Source organism: Pogona vitticeps, chromosome 4 (genome assembly GCF_051106095.1).
Source record: "Pogona vitticeps strain Pit_001003342236 chromosome 4, PviZW2.1, whole genome shotgun sequence".
Classification (NCBI taxonomy): domain Eukaryota; kingdom Metazoa; phylum Chordata; class Lepidosauria; order Squamata; family Agamidae; genus Pogona; species Pogona vitticeps.
In genome coordinates, this window is record NC_135786.1 from 192,357,803 (window position 1) to 192,377,791 (window position 19,989).

Here is a 19,989-nt window from a genome sequence, read left to right on the forward strand (position 1 = left end):
ATCTCAAGCAAACTCAAATACCTCAAATTAATTTGCTGTGACCTACCTGTAACCACGAGGGACGTGGTGGCGCTGTGGGCTAAACCGCAGAAGCCTGTGCTGCAGGGTCAGAAGACCAAGCAGTCGTAAGATCGAATCCACGCGACGGAGTGAGCGCCCGTTGCTTGTCCCAGCTCCCGCCAACCTAGCGGTTCGAAAGCATGCAAATGCGAGTAGATAAATAGGTACCATCTCGGTGGGAAGGTAAACAGCGTTCCGTGTCGAAATCACACTGGCCATGTGACCACGGAAAGATTGTCTTCGGACAAACGCTGGCTCTATGGCTTGAAGAGCGGGATGAGCGCCGCCCCCTAGAGTCGGACATGACTGGACAAAAATTGTCAAGGGGAACCTTTACCTTTTACCTTTACCTGTAACCATGGTTCTTCAAGTGGTCCTCTGTGAATCCACATAAATGGGTTATTCTGTGCATGCACAGGATGTCTAGAGCTTAAAAACACGTGATTAGTAGGACTTTCCCCCATGGAGCACATGCTCCGCCCGCCCGGGGTCCTCTCAGTTCCCAAAGTCCGCCACTGTCAAAAAGGTTAGATAAAGACAATGGAATGATGGACGGGGGGGGGGGGGGATGGGCAGGATGTGTGGATTCACAGAGGACCACTCGAAGAACCATGATTACAGGTTGGTAACACCTCTTTCTTCTTTGTGGCCTGTGCGAATGCACACAAATGGGTGACTAGCAAGCTCACTTACAGTGGGCCGTCACTGAAGAAAGGATATCAATATATCTCTCCCAAATCGGGCATCATTCTTTGCTTGAACATCCAGTCCATAGTGTAAGATAAAGGTGGATGGATTGGGCCATGTGGCTGCCTAACAGATGTTGTAAATGTCCAAGCCGTGCTGAAATGCAGTCGAGGCAGCCATAGCTCTTGGTGGAGTGGGCCTTAATGCTGTCAGGAGGCTCTTTCCCTGCGAGCTCATAAGCCAGGGAGATGGCTTGAACTATCCATCGAGACAAGGTCTGCAATGATGCTGGACAGCCTTTATGAGGTCCATGAAAACAAATGAAGAGCTGAGGAGATGCCCTGAAAGTTTTTGTTCTGTCTATGTAGAATGCAGGTGCGTGACGAACGTCTAAAGTGTGGAGCATGTGCTCAAGATCAAAAGTAGGTGAAGGTAAGAGACACGGTAAGATGATAGGTTGATTCAAATGAAAATCGGATACTACCTTAGGGAGGAATGAGACATCTGGATAAAGTGTGACTTTGTTAGTATGGAATTATGTGTAAGGAGAGTCAGATCTGAGAGCAGAAAGCTCACTCACTCGACGAGCTGAGGTGATGGCTACCAGGAAAAGAATCTTCAGTGAAAGAAGTTTGGAATTAGTGGAAGCCATGGATTCAAATGATGGTTTGGTGAGAGCATTCAGAATAGTTTGGAAAGACCACTGAGGAAGTGGCGGTCACTGTGGAGGGCGAATATTGTAAAGTCCTTTTAAAAATCTTTTCAAGGTTGGATGAAAAATTTTGCTGATTCTGCATCTGGTGGTTGATGAGCTATAACTGCAGCGATATAAACTCAGAGTGGCTTGGAGAGTCCCAGGTTGAAAAGGTGTAAAAGATAATTAAGCAATGTATCTAGAGAAGTTGGAGAGGCTGAAAGATTTTTAGAGGCAGCATAGGTAGAGAAAGACTTCCATTTATAATTATAAAGAATTTGTGTGGATGACTTCCTAGCTTTACTAATGATGGCTGCTATGGGGGAAGAATCCTCCATGCTGTAAGTTTGAGGGATGTTACGTCTGGGTGAGAAATCTTGCCATCATCCTGAGAAAGCAGTTTCGGGATGTTGGGGAGACGGAGAAAAGTGGTTGACATCGACTTGAGGTGTAAACCATGGTTGTTGAGGCTACCAAGGGGCGATGAGAATTGCATCAGCATGGAATTGGCGAATTCTGGTTACGGTTCTTTGGATGAGAGGGACCGGGGGAAATAGGTAGAGAAGATGATTTCCCCAATCAATCATGAAGGTGTCACCGATTGAATCGGGGCCGATCCTGGCATGGGAGCAGTATTGATTGCACTTTGTGTTGTTTACTGTTCCCCCAATCGTTGCAAATTTGAGTGAAGATGGAGTTGTTGAGTGTCCATTCGTGATTTGATACTGTGAGACGACTGAGGTGGTCCACTAAAATGTTGTCCTCTGTGGCAGTGTGAACCGTGATTGGAAATACATGGTGAAGGTAGCACCATTCCCAAAGACGAACTGCCAGAAACAGTACATAGCTGTTGTGTTGTCCGTTGCAAGTTGGACAGCTCGACCTGAGATCAAAGGTTGAAAGGCTCTGAAGGCTTTGATAATTACTAAGAGTTCTTGCTGGTTGATGTGTAACGATTGTTCTTTCTTCGACCACAGGTCATGGATTCTGTGGTCTTGGCGGTGTGCTCCCCATCCTAGAGGACTGGCGGTAGTAACCTGGATAGTGAACTGGAGAGATGGAAAAGGTCGGCCGATGAGGAGGTTTGGGACAAAGGTACACCAGGTAAGTTGTTGGGCAAGTTCTGGAGTTAGCCTGAGATGTTTTGACGGATGGTCTATGAGTGGGTTGAAAAGAGAGGAGTACCATGATTGAAGAGATCGTATTTTGAGTCTGGAGTGTTGAATCACAGAAGTAGACGAGGCCGTGAGACCTAGTTGATGTTGAGCCTGGTGTGCAGAAACCGAAGCGTGGGCTTGGAAGTGTCGAACGGTCAGTTTTAACTTTTTTAGTCGGTCTGGAGGAAGGAAGGCTTGGGCTTTGGTGGAATCGTAGGCACCAATGTATTTGGCTGTTTGTGAAGGCTCAAAATGAGACTTGGAGAAGTTGACTTTGAGACCGAGGCACTGTAAGGTATCAAGAGTGATATGAGTAGCGTCGATAGCAGCTTGGTAAGAGTGGGAGACAATGAGCCAAGTAAGACAATGTAAGGGAATATGGTAATTCCCTGTAGACGAAGATATGCTACTACCTGTGCTAGGCATTTTGTAAAAGTTATCAGTGCATGAATAAACCGAATGGGAGTAAACAGAATTGGTAGGTGACACTGTTGAAATGGAAAGATATTTGTGATGTTTCAGATGAATGGAAATGTGGAAGTAGACATCCTCGAGGTCAATGAGAACAAACCAGTCTCCTTGTGAAAGGAGGGGAATAACAGTGTCCAGTGTGATAATTCAAAATCATTTGGATTGGATGAATTTAGGTGTTAAAGATCAAGAATAGGACATTGTATTGTAAAATAACGTGAGTAGAAACCGTTATGAAGGGCCCCAATTGGGACAGGAATGATAGCATGTTTGCATAGAAGAAGGGAACCTCTTCCAGGACTGAAGAGTAGGAGATATATTTAATTTGACCAAGAGGGGGTATATGGTGGAATTCTATATAATAGCCATGTTCGACTATAGATAGGACCCAACGGTCATTAGTGATGCGAGTCCAAAATTGGAGAAAAGGGTATAGATGAGTTTGGCTAAATGTTGGATGTGTAAAGGCCAAATTTATAAAATTATGGGTATTGCTTACCCCTCTTTTGATTGCACTGAAAGGGTTGTTGACGTTGATGTTGGGCTTGAGCTCGAAAAGGTAGAGCGATGGAAGTAGTATGATTCGGAAATGGTCGTTCAGTCATCAGAGGTTTGTAAGGCTTGTATTGTTGCTGATATGGTTGATAAGGCTGTTGGATGAATTGTCTGCGCCACTGAGAACTTTGAAATTGATAAGGTTGTTGAGTTGAATAAGAGCAAGCAGTTTTCCTGATTTTATGCAAATTATCCATGGTCTCACCTGTCTTTTGGTTGAAAAGGCCAGTACCATCAAATGGTAAATCTTAGATTTGAGATCTGCTATCATCAGAGATACTTGCAGATCTGAGCCAAGCATGGTGTCAAAGTGCAATTGATGTGGCCATGGCTTTGGAAGCAGCATCAGCAGTGTGTTGGGATGTGATTCTTTGTTGTTTAGCAAGCGTAGAAGCTTCGGTATAGATCAGGGGTGTCCAACCTTTCACCTTCCCTGGGCCACATTAGAAGATGAAAATTTGGTTTGGGCCATACATACATTTGGTTTGGGCCGCATGGGGGGGCAGCCCTAGCCGTCCCCCGCAGCCCTGCTCCAAGCGCGCTTACCGGCAGCTGCGATCTCAGATAGCAGAGGCTGCCAGATTCAACTCCGGTGGCTTTATGGGGCCGGGAGGGGGTCCACCTATTGACGGGGATGGCACAATGCAGTCACGCAGGACCCCTGTCCCCTCCCCTCCCACTCCTTCCTTCCCTCTCTCCCCCTCTACTGTTGTGACATGCCCCGGCCACATTCTGGCCACAAGCGCTGGCAGTGTAACTTGAAACTTTGGAATTTCTTTAAAAATAAAAAGTTGCACTGGGCCACATTACGAGCTGACCTGGGCCGCATGCGGCCCTTGGGCCGCGGGTTGGACAAGCCTGGTATAGATGTTAAGAGCTTCCATTTTAGATGCTTTAGGGACCATTTGAAGGATAGGGAGAACCTTATTCCATAATTGATGATGGCATGTGCCCATCGCTGCTTGATGATTTGCTACTCTCATCAGGAAAGAGGTGAGGGAGTAGAGTTGTCTCCCAAGAATGTCTAGTTTTAGACCTTCCCTGTTTGTTGGGGCGACTGATGATTTGTTCCAAGCCCTGAATTGGTTTGATTCCACAATAATAGAATTGGGAGTAGGGAGCTTTGTTAGGAAAGATGTGTCGGTACTGTGTATTTTATAATGATTCTCTACTCTCCTTGAAATTTGTAGGGATGAAGGAGGCTTGTCCCAGGATTCCTTGACCGAGCCTAGCATTGCAGGGATGAAGGCAAGACTAAGCGGGGGTGTTTTATCCTGATTTATATATTCGAAGACCAAATCTTGCTTGGGTGGTGGTGGTTCTTTGACCAAGTTCCAGGGATTTGGCCATCCTCATAACAAGTTGTGAATAGGAGGTGAAATCCTCTGATGGAGAAGGAGGGTGATTGTCAGCCACATCCAATCCAGGGGTAGGTATGTTAGATGGAGTTTCTTGAGAGATACTGGAGTGAGAATCTTGATCTGTTGAAGATGGTGGAGGGAGAGGCAGGTTGATGAGGTCTGATGTGTTGCGATCTGCCGGGATCAGAGAGAGGAGGTGGTGGCTCCTTGTAAGTAGTGGTGGCTTGAACTGAGGGTCGATGATGTTGCAATACCGATGGTGGTGTGGACTCATGTCGAGATTGTTTTGATGTTGAATGTTTTGGTAAGGTGTCATGATGTTTATGAGATGGTTCTAAGGAAGCGATTTGTTCAGAAGGCGGAGCGTGTGAAGAAGGTTTATGATGTCAGTGTCGAGGTGGAGGCAGGGATACCAAAGGAAAATGTCATGCCTGGTACAGTATTGTGTAGCGCACCCTCTTAAGCTTGTCGTAGGGGATCTGTTCTGGTATGTCCTCTTGGATATATGCATCATAGGATGGGTAATATGGAACGCTGTAGTTGCCTCGTTTGTGATACCGAGGTTGGTAGTGGTATTCAGGGAGTTCATAATGGTAACGAGGTGGCTCTTGATAATAGATGACTTCTCCCTATGGAGGATCATATGGGAGCAGAGCTACTCACTGATATGGAAGCCTGCGCAGGAGGTATACAGTGATCATCTCTCAGTAAAGGAGAATTGTGAGTGTCCCTGGATGATTCTTCCAGGATTGGAGAAGGAAGTTATGGAGGAGGTTGCTCCACGCGGAGGGTCTTGGAGAGTGGATTTTTTTGGGGTTGCTCTTTTACTTTCTTCTTTTAGGAACGCTTGTAGCCTGGGAAGCAGAGACTTTCGACGTTGATACCGACTTCGGTCTCGATGTCGATTTGGATTGCTCCTTCTGCCCTGGTGATGGCAGCATCGGGCTTGACATTGATTTGGATGGTTCAGAGCGTGGAACTGGTGATGAGGTAGGTTCCATCAATGTGGATGGAGGGTGAAGAGATTTCTCCCAGAGATGAGATCTAAGTATCTGAACCTGAAGTTTCAAGGCTGGTTTAGTGAGCCTCTCGCATGCAGAACAAGATTGTGTCTGGTGCTCTTCACCCAAACAGAAAAGACAGCAGTCGTGTCCATTGGATTGCAAGATCTTATTAGTGCAGAGCACACACCGCTTGAATGGCGCTGGAGAGGCCATAAAAGGCCGGAAGGGAAGGGGAAAGGTGGGTGAGGGGGGATAGGTTGGAGAGTGAAGGAGCGAACAAAAAGGGATAAAACTAAAACGGGTAAAAGAAAAATAACTTATGGGAGAATGTTGATTGAAAACAGAAAGGTAGATGAGAAAGAAGGGTGAGGTACAGAGTACCGATTTGAAAGAAGTTGCTCTAGTGGTCCGATATAGGTCTAACCTATGCGGCGGCTAAAAGGAACTGAGAGGACCTTGGGTGGGTGAAGCATGCGCTCCACAGGGGGAATATCCTACTAATCACGTGTTTTTAAGCTCTACAAACTTCTGAGACGTCCTGCGCAGGCGCAGAACAACCCATTTGTGTACATTCACAGAGGCCACGAAGAAGAATCAATCTTTAAGCTGTTTTCATAGCGAACCACTTAAGGTTTTTATTAAGTTCCTTTGTGTCTTTTATACCTTAGAAGAGGGATGGAGAACTTGTCACTTTGCAGGTATTGTTGAACTACAGCTCTTGCCAGCATTCTTTACTACCCACACTGGCTAAAACTGATGGAAGCTGCATGCAACATCTAGAGGGCTGTGTGTTTACCGCCTTGCCATGAACATGGAAGATACTGCTAAGCTTTCATCTGATCCCACTGGTCCTTTTGTGAGACAGGAGTTTGTCAGAATCACTGCTTGGAAAGGCAGCAACTTCTACAGAATGGGATCCATCAAATAAAAGTGTGAGCAGGGATTTTGCATGCCAGCAGGGAATTATAGTGGACCCGCTACTTATGGAATTAATCCGTATTGGAACAGTGGTTGCAGGTCGAAAAGTCTGTAGGTCAAGTCTCCATTGACCTACAGTGCATTGGAAACTGATTAATCCCTTAACCAGCTGTTTTTGTTCCATTTTTGTTCCATTTTTGTTTTTTTTCTGGTCTGTAGGTCGATTCTCTGGCTGCAAGTTGAACCTAAATTTTGCGGCCAGAGAAGTCTGTAACTCGAAAAGTCTGTAAGTCAAGTCATCTGTAAGTCGAGGGTCCACTGTATATGAAAAATAGTGTTTGGCTATCCTTCGGCCTACCACCTGGAGATGATTATAGGGCAACGATCATCACAGTCCCTGGGTCTGAATGATTTCTGGTTGGTCATCCATCACAAAAACCCTTTTATAATGGATGGGGTGAGAGATATCTCCATACAAATAGCCCTTTGATATTGACTGGGAATGTGCCAGGGCTACCACTGAAGGAAACTGTGTCCACACAAAATGGCTCAAATAGCCCTTAATGGCAAGTGTGTGTAGGATGTGTTCATGTCTGTTACAGTAGCAGATTTCTGCCACTGGCCCAAAACGATTTCCTCCTGGTGTCACTAATTTTTTTGGGATGGGAAAAACCCCGAATAAATGCAGATCCACACCAGTGAATAGATAAATTGATGTTGCACAGCCAAAGACTCAGCAAAGGGGATCAATGTGGCATTGATGCAAGAAAACTTAATGTTCCGTTGTAACACTGGACTAACTTTAGTGCACAGCAGGATTAACAGTTAAAATATACAAATGGGTGTACAGGAAAACACACCCCATTAGACTTACCCTGTATAGCACAGGAAAAGTGTATAATCCCCTTTTCCATTTGGTTCAGTCTTTAAGTTCTATTGGCCTTCTCTACTTGGCCAGGGGTATGTGATTATGGGAGTTGTAGTTGAAAATGTTTGGTGGGGCAAAGATTTCACTGATCTGCTTGGAAGTGTTAGGATTCTGAGCAGAGCAAACCCATCCCCAGAAATCATTAAATGCAACATGGAAACACACAGATATTTGGAAGGCTGGTGTAGGGGCTGCATTATAAAAAACAGTTCTCCTAATTGGTATACATCTGATATAGTTATTCAGGTATGCATAATTGTGGCCATCCAGAGCTGATCTATAAGAAGTGGCCAAAATAGCTAAGGGTAAGGTATGATGGGGTCATGGTGGCGCTGTGGGCTAAACCGCAGATGCCTGTGCTCAGAAGAAAAGAGGTTACTTACCTGTAACTTTGGTTCTTCGAGTGGTACTCTGTGAAATCACACTAATGGGTTAATCTGCGCTTGCGCAGAAGGCCTCGGAACATTCTAGAGCTTAAAGTAACACTTTTGGCTCCGCCCCCCCAGGACCTCATGGTCCGCCCGCCCTAACAGCCATTCAGTTCCCCAAATTCCGCTGCTGCTCTAAAGGCGAGACAGTCGTGACGGAAAGCGGGGAGGACGGGCGGGCCGTGTGAATTCACAGAGTACCACTCGAAGAACCAAAGTTACAGGTAAGTAACCTCTTTTTCTTCTTCGTGGACTCTGTGAAATCACACTAATGGGTGACTAGCAAGCTTACCTCTGGAAGGAGGAGGGAAACGTCACGGCAGCACAGCCGACAGGACAGCCCGGCCAAACCTGGCATCCTCCTTGGCTCGCAGGTCGAGTCGGTAGTGGGATGCAAACGTGGAAGGCGTGGACCACGTGGCGGCTTTACAAACGTCTTGTAGTGGGACTCCACGGAGGAAGGCTGTGGAGGCCGCAACAGCCCTGGTAGAATGGGCGCGAACAGATGCCGGTAGAGGCTTCTTGGCCAGTTCATAGGCAAGACGGATGACCTGAACTATCCATCTGGATACAGTTTGCGGGGACACTTCACGACCCCTATGGGGTGGCTGGTAAGAGACAAACAGGCGCTTGGAGAGGCGGAACGAAGAAGTCCTTTGAACGTAGAAGGCTAACGCCCGACGAACGTCGAGTATATGGAGGGATTTCTCAACCGGAGAAGAAGGTTGGGGAAAGAAGGTTGGCAGGACTATAGGCTGCTTGACATGAAAATCCGTGGCGACTTTGGGCAGAAAGGACACGTCAGGGTACAAGACCACCTTGTCTCGGAAGAATTGCAAGAAAGGTGGGTCGGTCCTCAGGGCAGCCAATTCAGAGGCCCTTCTGGCTGACGTAATAGCTACCAAGAAGACGACTTTAAGGGTAAGGAGGCGTTCCGAAACCGTGGCGAGCGGTTCAAATGGTGGTTTTGAGAGACAGTTCAAAACGGTATGGAGGGACCATTGAGGAATAGGATTAATTGTAGGTGGACGCAGGCGTACAACGCCTCGAAGAAAACGTTTGATCTTCGTGTGTCTGAATAACAGAGCACTGTCCGTCTCTGGTGGTTGATGGGCTATGATGGCGGAAAGGTACACCTTCAGGGTGGAATGAGACAGGTTCATCTGGAAAAGGTAAGCCAGAAACTGTAGCAGAGCATGGAGCGTAGTGGGCGACGCGGGCAGTTGGTGAGAAGCGGTGAACTTCAGGAAGGCCTTCCACTTGCTCCCGTATAGGGTGTCAGTGGACGGTTTACGACAATGAGAGAGGACGTGAGCTACCGTGGGACTATCCTCCAGGCGGTGAGGTGAAGTGACTGCACGTCCGGGTGGTAAGTTGTCCCTTCGTTCTGGGTGAGCAGGTGCGGAAGGTAAGGTAACCTGACGTACTCCGTCGCCCTCGACATGAGCCTCGCGAACCACGGTTGGCGCGGCCAAAACGGAGCAATCAGAATGGCATTCGCATTGTCGTCGCAAACCTTCACCAGTGTTCTCAGTAGGAGAGGAAACGGTGGAAACATGTAGAGAAGGCGGTTGCTCCATGCCACCATCAGAGCATCGCCGTGCGAATTCGGACCGTGACCGCCCCTGGAGAAGAAGATGGGGCATTTGGTGTTGAGGTGAGTGGCGAACGCATCCACCACGGGAGTTCCCCATCGCTCGCAGAGTGTTAGGAACACCGCATGGTCCAGTACCCATTCGTGCATGGTAACAGCAGTCCTGCTGAGCCGATCCGCAAGTATGTTGTCGTGAGTAGAGATGTATACGGCGGATGGGAAGACATGATGTTGGAGACACCACTCCCATAGCTGAACAGCAAGATACAGGAGGGAGAAAGAATGGGTACCGCCCTGTTTGTTGACATACGCGACCGCCGTCGTGTTGTCCGAAACAACCTGAAGGGCTGTGCCCCTGATGATGGGCAGAAAAGCCCGGCAGGCCTTGAAGATGGCGAGAAGTTCCCGATTGTTGATGTGGAGGGCAAGCTCCTTTGGAGACCATCGGTCGTGGACTTGCAGGCCGCAACAATGGGCACCCCAGCCGATGTCGCTGGCATCCGTCGTGATGCGAGTTTGTAGGGCAATGGGAGCAAAGGGGCGTCCCATAAACAGATTGGCCGGGTTGAGCCACCACTTCAGCTGCTCCGACAACTCCCTGGACACCAAGAGTCTCTTTTTGGGGAAGTCCCAGAGGGGATTGAAGAGTGACAGGAGCCACACTTGCAGCGAACGAAGCTTCAGTCTCGCATGAGGGATGACGGAAGTGGTGGAGGCCATAAGGCCCAGTAGCCTCTGAGCAGTGTGAGCGGTGACATGATGGAGAGGGCGGAATTTCTTGATGAGAACAGCCATCTTCCGCGCCCTTTCCACAGGTAGAAATGCTCGGCCGGCGCGGGCGTCGAGAGTGGCGCCTATGTAGGAGGCAACAGGCGAGGGAACAAGGACAGACTTCTTGTAGTTTACCTGCAGCCCAAGAGTTTTGAGAAGGTGGAGCACGGTAAGAGCGTGTCGCTCCGCCTGAAGTCTGGAGTGTGCAACCAGTAGCCAGTCGTCGATGTATGGAAAGACGGCTATGCCCCGTGTTCTCAGGAAAGCTGCCACCGGGGCCATACACTTCGTAAAGACTCTGGGCGCGGTGGAAAGTCCAAAAGGCAGAGCGGAGAATTCGTAACATCTTGACCCCAGCGAAAAACGCAGGAAGCGACGATGGTCGTGCCTGATATTTATGTGGAAGTAGGCGTCGCTGAGGTCTATGACGACGAACCAGTCGCCCTGTCGCAAGAGAGGCAGAATCCTTTCCAAGGTCACCATCCGGAAACGACGATAGGGAATGAATTTGTTGAGACGCCTGAGGTCCAAAATAGGACGGAAAGAGTCGTCCCGCTTTGTCACCAGAAAATATCTGGAGAAAAAACCAGGATTGGCAGGATTTGGAAACACCCTGGTTATTGCATGCTTTCGTAACAGGGTGGTTACTTCTTGCTTTAGAGGGTCGGATGGGGGGGTAAGAACTAGACGGGGGGGAGGCGTCTCCAAAAATTCTATCGCGTAACCGCGAGCGATGATAGAAAGGACCCACTTGTCTGAAGTGATGGTAAGCCAACTGGAGAGGAAAGGGGACAAGCGGGTGGCGTAGGAAGGAGAGAAAATGGCTGTAGAGCAGTCAAAGGCCCTGTTTATTCTTACGGTCGACCTTTTTGAAGGTGGCACGTGTCCTGTGTCGTTGGTCATGTCTAGTGGTGTAGCCGGAAGAAGGAGAATACCTTTGCTTGTAGGGATAGGATTTCCCTGGCTGCATAGCCGGGGGAAAAGATGGGCGCTTCCATGGGTAGCGTTGTTTGTAGAACGGTTGAGCAGCATAGGATCTGGCAGCCTTTTTAGCTTCATGGAGACCCTTCAGGATCTCGTCCGTCTTGGGATCAAAAAGACCCGAGCCGTCAAAAGGAAGGTCAAGGATACGGGCCTTGGAGTCTTCAGGAATGGCTGCGGACTTAAGCCACGCCTGCCGCCTCATGGCAATACCCGTCATTAAATTACGGGATGCAGCATCCAAGATGTGACGAACCGTGACCCGTTCCTGACGAATGAGTTGTGATGCCTCCTGGTGAAGAGAGAGACCTCTCGGTTGCAGCTCATCAGGTGCAGCTTGTAGGGATGGTAAAGCTAAGTCCCATAAGTGTTGGTGGTACGCCGCCATAGCGGCAACATAGTTGGCAGCTCTCACGATTAGAGACGAGAAGGCATATGAACGCCGACCAAATATGTCCATTTTCCTCCCATCCTTGTTATTGGGGGATGCGGCTGATGCAGGCCGAAACTTAGACTGGGCGACGTCCACAATAAGGGAATTGGGAGTAGGGTGTTTTACAAGGAAATCCAGTTCAGATCCCTGAATCCGGTATAAGTTCTCGACCCGTCTGGACATTTGAGGGGTAGAACAAGGTTTGTCCCAAGGTTGCTTTAGGGTGCGCAACAGTGAAGGGATGAATGCTAGACGCATGGGTAGGTTCTGATCCTCATCAATATCGCCGTATACCTTGTCGGGAACCGTTTCCGGCGGACGTTCGACAGGGAGTTCCAAAGCGGAGGCTATTCTATGTATCAGTTGAGAATAGCTAGGGAAATCGGCCGCAGGAGAAACCGGGTTCTTATCAATGATGGCAGAGTCCGGAGTGTTATCATTAGGAGCCGAAGTATCCGAAAAAGAGCATTCGGAGGAGGAGTCCTCGGGATGATCAGAAGGGAGGGACGGGGGGAGCGGGAGTTCCGGCATGGGAAAAACGGGGGCCGGTATCGACTTGTCTCTGCATTTAGAGCGCTTCTTGCCCCTCGGTCCGGTATCGGTACCGTGCTCGGTACCGTGTCCTGTACCGTGCCCGGTATCGGGATCGGTATCGGTATCGAGGAGATCCAATTGAAAAGAGTCCGAGTCAGAGGAAACGTGACGGCGCTTCTTCTTGCGCGGTTTCGGCGGTGCCGTGTCGCGATGCCGCTTCGGTTTAGGTGGCGCCGCGTCGGTACCGAGAGGCGCGGTACCGGCTCCGGTATCGGTGGTGGTACGACGTGGTATACCGGTCGGTATGGTCTGTTGCTCTGCCTTCCGTAAGGAGGAAGGTCCTCCCGGTATCGGTTTAGACCCTTTGGCTCCGATATCGTAAGGGGACGGTACCGAGTGGGCGTGTCGTCGTCTACCCCCATCGGTATCGCGGGCCGACGGTACCGACGGTACCGACGAAGCGGAGGAGACCGACGAGGAGGATGAGGAGTCGGATGAGGAACTCCGCGTAGCGAGGCTGTAAAGAAGCCGCGGGTCATAGAGCTTTTGCATCTGCTTCCGCCATTTTCTCAAATAGCTCTTGGAAAGCTTGAGCGGAGCGGTTTTGTCCTCCATAGCCTCCTGCCTCTTACGTTTCTTGGGGCGAGAATGTCGAGCCCCGTGGGGGGAGACCTTCGGTCCCGAGGGGCTCGGAGACCGGGAATCTCTAGAGGCTGTTTCCAAATGCTTCGTCTTGGCTCTCTTCTTCCTAGGGGATGGGAAGAAGGGTATATCCGGCGTATCGGTCGGCGGTGGTAAGGATGGTGGAGAAGAAGCTACCGACGACGCCTGGGAGTGAATCTCAATAGGAGATTGCGGAGTAAGAGCAGGCAGGGAAGGCGACGGTTGGAGCTGAGGCGTGGCCGCCGGAGACGGCGGGGGAGGAATGGCGGCCGTGGCCTGGCTCTTAGGAGGCTTGGATTTTTTAGAAACCTTCTGGGTAGACGTAGCTGACTTGACATTAGCCCTAGTTTTAGGGCCAGGTGCAGGAGCTGAATCTGCAGGCGCAGAGGACGCTGCCATAGCAGGTGCGGTGAGGGATTTCTCCCAGAGCGCTGCCCGGAGACGTTGCTCTCTAAGTCTTAGGCCTTGCCGGGTAAAACGTTCACAATGGCGACAAGTCTGGGGGATATGGGACTCCCCAAGACAAAATAAACAGTAACGATGGCCGTCTGTGGAAGGGATCTTTTTAGAACAGGCGGCACAGCTTTTAAAAGTAACTTTAGGTGAAGATGGTGCCTTGGAGGCCATAAAAGAGAAAAAAGGCGGGAAAACAGTCCAAGAAATAAGGGGGGAAAAAAGGGGGTAGGGGAGCGAGGGAAGCCCTCAGAAACAGTCCAAAAACTCCCCTAATAATAAAATGAAGTAAGTACTTCCCTTGAAGCAAGAAAAGCGGAGCCAAAACTCAGGAATCTTCCAGATCTTCCCAATCTTTCACGGAGCTCTAGCTAGGAGACCTAACTGCAGCAGCGGAAAAAATGGAACTGAATGGCTGTTAGGGCGGGCGGACCATGAGGTCCTGGGGGGGCGGAGCCAAAAGTGTTACTTTAAGCTCTAGAATGTTCCGAGGCCTTCTGCGCAAGCGCAGATTAACCCATTAGTGTGATTTCACAGAGTCCACGAAGAAGAACCAGCAGTTGTAAGATCGAATCCACACAACGGAGTGAGCTCCCATCGCTTTGTCCCAGCTCCTCGCCAACCTAGTTCGAAAGCATGTAAATGCGAGTAAATAGGTACCATCTCGGTGGGAAGGTAAAAAGGCGTTCCCTAGTCACGCTGGCCACGTGACAAAGGAAACTGTCGTAGGACAGGCGCTGGTTCTATGGTTTGAAAAGTGGGATGAGCGCTGCCCCCTAGAGTCGGACACAACAGGACTAAAAATATCAAGGGGAACACCTTTACCTAAGGTATGATGGAATGTGCAGTGTAACAGCACAGAAAGGGCCACATGTTCCCCAGACCTCTTCTAATGAACCCCTGAGTATGTAGAAACTGCTGTCTTATTTGGGAAGTAAAACTATTTGCTTTCAACCAGATAGGCAGTTATCTGGTTGTTATAACTTGTACCAGTTATCTGGTGCAAGTAAGATTTGTAGAAAAATTGACTGTAATGCTGAACCAGCAGCTTGCCACTTAAACCAGTGAGGAATGTTGGGGGTTAAACTCAGCATATCTAAATGGATGTAGGCTGCTGTCTCTTCATACATGGGATGATCAGCAGCACTAGAAACAACAGAGGCAGTGCTTTTAAAATCTAGTAGTACTAAGGCGGTGGCGTGGGGTGATGTACTGTAATCTTGGACATTTAAGTCATATGTCTATTTTTAAAATCTCCCTGACTAACCACTGGAATCTTAAAATAATTACAATTATACCATTTCTACAAGAGACTTTTTTATTGGAAAGGTGTCTATGTGTATATTCTAATTAAAGACCTGGTTAAGTTACAAACTGGGAACTTTGACCTATATGCCAGAAGGGTAAAGTGAGTGAGTGAAGGAAGGAATAAAAGGATAAACTGGTATTTCACTTGAAGCTCATGTGAGATTTGCAGTTCTTGCTTCAACTTCAATGCAGCTTTTTTTAGTTCTCTAGTCATACATACAGAAGTTATATCCTGAAGAGACACGCACATCACTCTCAAATCATGACAACTTCTTTACTGATTAACATACAAACAGTTGAGCTCTGTTCTGTACAGGTTTCTGTACAAATGGAAACATTTTTAAAAGTCATTTTATTATAAATTTATCTATTGTGTTCAAAACTGGGTTTTTTTCTTTTCCTTTCTTTCCGTATTTATACTTTTTTTTTTAAAAAAAAAATCAAGATGAAATTCTAGTCCAGCAATTGATGAGCAAGCAGCCTATGTAACTTTCTTTTAAAAGGTCCTCTAGATAAGGTACAGGTATTTGCTGAAAATATTGTGTTCATCTGAGTTTTTTCATGGCTTCCACACCACAGAAAGATGGCTTTTTTTTGTTTTGCTAATATACGGTAAGATGAAACAAAAGCTCAGTACAGACACAGATGAATGTGTATCTCTTGAGAAGCAGCTGTTTTCTGTGTGTGTGCACGCGCGCTTTATGTCCAGATGTCATGACGGGATCAACAACACTCTTATAAGGCCAGAGGCCAGATAGTCTTCATGTCTCCTTCAACTTGATTCCGTGTTTCAATTTCACATCCAAGGCTCCCATCCTTCCCAAACTCTGCCAAGTATATTTGGGTCAGTGGCTTGGTCTATCAGGCACTTCACTTGCATTTCTTCTGAAAGATCTTCCTCTGGTTCTCTGGCTCGAATGTTGTGCTCTTTGCTTCCTCTTGCCACGGATATATAATCTTTGCATACACCTGATTTCTCATGTCCCAACTTTAATTCATCGCTTCAAAAAAAAAAAGATAGCAGAAAATTACAAAAAGAAACACAGACTCTCATTAGAATTATACAAACTGAATTCCATTTCAACTGTTTTCTGTAGATGTTTTCTGCAATTGCTCCTTACAGAAATTATAGGAAATGGTTTCCAGCAAACTGTGATGCTACATTAAGCTTCTGGGTTTGTGAAAAAACATTCGTAGCATAAAATGGTAAATTAATTAATTCATTTATTTTCAACACTTCAGTGTTTTTTTCAGAAAGCTACACACAAGTGGTCAATTTTCAGTTTTGCCAGGGCTCACTACAGGTTGAAGCAGTTGTTGGCTAAATTCTTTGTAGAGCTGAAAGATATGCATTATTTGTACATTTAAAACTATGAAAAGCAAGATCTGAAATAAGTTGTAAATAAAAAAAACTGTCTTTAAAAAACAGAAACAGAAATAATTAAGTAGGCACTCAATACAGTGGTGCCCTGCATGACGACGATAATCCATTCCGTTAAAATCGCTGTACAGTGAAATCGCCGTCATGCAAAAACAAAACAAAACATTGGAATGCATTGAAAACTGGTTAATGCGTTCCAGTGGGGGAAATACCTGATCGTCCTGCAAAGATCCTCCACAGGGTGACCATTTTGCGATCGCTATCTTGTGAAAATTGGTCCAGAAAACAGCGGGGAGCCATTTTGCGAACTGCCGATCAGCTGTTTTAAATTGTCGTCTTGCGAACAATTGGTTCACGAAGCATGGACCTAATTGTCGTTAAACAAAAATCCCCCATAAGGATAATTTTTTTGTGATCACTATAGCGATCGCAAAAAAGTTATTGTCAAGCTATTTCGGCGTCATGTGGGGTAAGCGTCTTGTGGGGCACCACTGTATTCTTAGTTTTGCTGAACTGTTTTTTTTTTTTTTGCTGGAAATCAGCTACTATATGTTACTCCTATAGCCATTCATGTTTAAAAAGGTATGAAGCAATGCAAAATGCAGGGAATTATGTTTAATTTTGGAGGTTAACAACAAGTTGTTTCATGAAAAGACAAGCCACACATTATCACATTAACTTTAAGCTAAAATAAAAACATTAAAATATCATTCCTATTGTTCAGGCAGCCACTGTCCTTTCATTTGTCTCTCATATGCATGCCAAGAATTTCAAAGAAAAGCATTTACCTAGTGATCACAGCAGGATTAGCACCTGCTAACTTCCTCCTGGCAAAATGTACTTTTTGTCGGGGATACCAGTTCACCTCATCTGTGTTTACTTCGCTTGTCCATGTGCCTCCTTTTTTCAACTGTTTCAGTTCAAAATTCTAATGACAAAATGTCATATATTCATCTATTAAAAATAATCTTGCAATCTTTAGAATATACATTTAAGAGCAACATTTAAGATAATAAGATTATTTATTTATTATTGGATTTTTTTATCCCGCCCTTCTAGACAATAGTCTCCTCAGGGCGGCTCACAATGTATTAAACACGAAAACAGATTAAAGCCACATTTAAAATCTACAATAATAATATAGTCAAGATGGGAGAGTAAACAACAGAAATCAAGAAAAATAAAAATCAAGTATTGGCAGGAGGGAAGGCCTGTCTAAAGAGCCAATTTTTAATTAGCTCTTAAAAACAACCAGTGAGGGTGCCAGGCAGATTTCTGGTGGCAAGCTGTTCCAAAGTTGAGGGGCCACCACCAAGAAGGCCTGGTTTCTTGTTTTTTTCTTTCCAGGCCTCTCTCGGCGTCAGGCCCCTCAGCTGTCCTTCCTGACTATGACGAATGACTCAAGTAGATCTAGGTGGGAGAAGGCGTTCTGCCAAGTATCGAGGCCCTAAACCGTTTAGGGCTTTAAATGTCATCATTAGAAGCTTGAAATCAATGCAGAAGCGAATGGGCAGCCAATGCAAAGCAGCCAGAATGGGAGAGATATGTTGGAATTTTCTCATTCCACTAAATAATCTAGCTGCTGCATTCTGCACCATTTGAAGCTTCCGCATCAACCTCAGAGGTAGCCCCATGTAAAGCGCATTACAGTGGTCTAATCTCGAGATTACGAGTGCATAGACCAGAGTGGTGAGTGCCCCACCATCAAGATAGGGACACAGCTGGGCAATCTGCCACAGATGGTAATTGGCAGAGTGGACCACTGACGCCATCTGGGTCTCCATGGTGAGTGCCGGGTCCAGATGTACTCCCAAGTTGCGAACCTCACTCTTAGCAGCGAGAGTCACCTCCCCCAAAAGAGAGGGAGTTTCCCAAGTCACCAATGGCGGGGCCACCCACCCTCAGGACCTCCGTCTTGTCCGGGTTCAGGCTCAACCCATTCTCCTGTATCCATTGCAGTACAGCCTCCAGGCAAGGCTGAAGGGACAGAACAGCATCCACTGAAGTAGGTGAAAGGGAGATGTAGAGCTGTGTGTCATCAGCATACTGATGGCACGAAGCCCTACACCCCCTGATGACCCCATCCAGTGGCCTCATATAGATGCTAAACAGCATTGGGGAGATGATCGAGCCCTGCGGAACCCCACAATTGAGACTCCACAAAGCCATGACACTCTCCCCAATCTGTACTCTCTGAGGACAGTCCCCCAAGAAGGAACAGAACCAGGCCAGCGCCAGGCTACCGATTTCCAACTGGGAGAGCCTCCCCAGGAGGATACCGTGGTTGACGGTATCAAAGGCGGCTGAGATATCAAAGAGGACCAACAAGGACATTTTGCCCCGTCAGCCTCCCTCAACAGGCCATTCAACAGTGTGACCAGTGCCATTTCCGTGGCTTGGCGTGGCCTGAAGCCCAACATTGATTTCATCCAAAAGAGCCTGAAACTGATCAGCCACCACCCTCTCGATCATTTTACTAAGGAAAGAAACATTGGCGATGGGCCTATAATTGCCGATATTGTCCGCCGCCAAATTTGGTTTCTTTCTTATGGGCCTAATGAGTGTCTCCTTGAGGGTAAGAGGAACCTTGCCTTCCTGGAGAGACCCATTAATTATTGCAGTAGCCCATTCTGTTGTTACAGGCCTGGCTACTTTGATTAGCCAGGCCAGACAAGGGTCAAGAGAGGAGATGGTGGCCCGGCAGCGATCAAGCACTTTGTCCACCATATCTGGCGTCACAGGCTGAAAAAATTCAAGACTCACCGGGCAAGGCAGAGTGCTGGACATATCTGCTTGATCCACTGTATTTAAAAAAGGAGAGAAATCCCAGCGAATGGCCTCCACTTTAGATTTTTAAAATGCTATAAATTGGTCAGGTGAAGATACTAGTGAGAGGCCCCTCACCTAGACCAATTCTGGATAGATCGCGAACAATATGGAAAAGTTCTGCCTGCTGATTTGAAGCTTTGCTTATCCAATCAGCGAAGTGTGATCGTCAAGCAGCCTTTACCTTGGCAAGGTAATGGTTAGTCACGATCCTGACAGCTTTCTTGTTATAATCCATCAGTTCCAGTCTCCAACTGCACTCTAGCCGTCTCCTATTTCATTTCATAGCTCTCAGCTCCTGGTTAAACCAGGACCCTGGCCAAGCTCTGCGCCGGAGAGGGCATTTAGGAGCGATCGTGTTTACAGCCCTAGTGGCGGCAGCAAACCAGCCATCTACCACAGCCTCAACAAGAGCGCCAGACAGAGCAGCTGGAATCCCTCTCATGGTATCGTGGAATCATCATTGATCTAATAACCTTCGAGGGCGGACCATTAAAATAGGTCCCTGCTCCCTGCAGGGAGGGAGACCACTGAAAGGTTACATTTTATTAGGTGGTGATCTGACCATGACAAGGGAACTGAACCGAGGTCCGTCCCCATCAGACCACACTCGCTCTGCACAGTGGAGAACACCAGGTCCAGTGTATGACTGTCCACGTGTGTGGGGCTGTTAACATGTTGGGACATGACCAAGGAAGCCATGGTTTCCAAGAACTCAAGAGCTGGACTGGAAATCTCTGCCTCTGCATGAATGTTGAAGTCACCTAGGACCAAATGTCTCA

At 47.4% G+C, this 19,989-nt stretch overlaps 1 protein-coding gene and 1 long non-coding RNA gene across 3 annotated transcripts in view; one reads left to right on the forward strand and one right to left on the reverse strand.

The window, feature by feature from the left end:
- The window catches only part of LOC140706930 (uncharacterized), a 41,597-nt gene that overhangs the window by 1,806 nt on the left and 19,802 nt on the right, over nucleotides 1-19,989 (forward strand). For both annotated transcript variants that reach the window (XR_013545378.1, XR_013545379.1), the window contains exons 3-4: nucleotides 2,419-2,545; nucleotides 5,827-5,975. This is a non-coding gene — a long non-coding RNA (uncharacterized LOC140706930). The remainder of the gene's footprint in view (nucleotides 1-2,418; nucleotides 2,546-5,826; nucleotides 5,976-19,989) is intronic.
- The window catches only part of PRKDC (protein kinase, DNA-activated, catalytic subunit), a 113,167-nt gene continuing 108,438 nt past the window's right edge, over nucleotides 15,261-19,989 (reverse strand). Inside the window, exons 85-86 of the mRNA XM_072998915.2 lie at nucleotides 17,170-17,309; nucleotides 15,261-16,001 (exon numbers count right to left, since the gene is read on the reverse strand). Coding sequence (XP_072855016.2) covers nucleotides 15,797-16,001; nucleotides 17,170-17,309 — 345 coding nt within the window. The 3' untranslated portion in view covers nucleotides 15,261-15,796. The remainder of the gene's footprint in view (nucleotides 16,002-17,169; nucleotides 17,310-19,989) is intronic.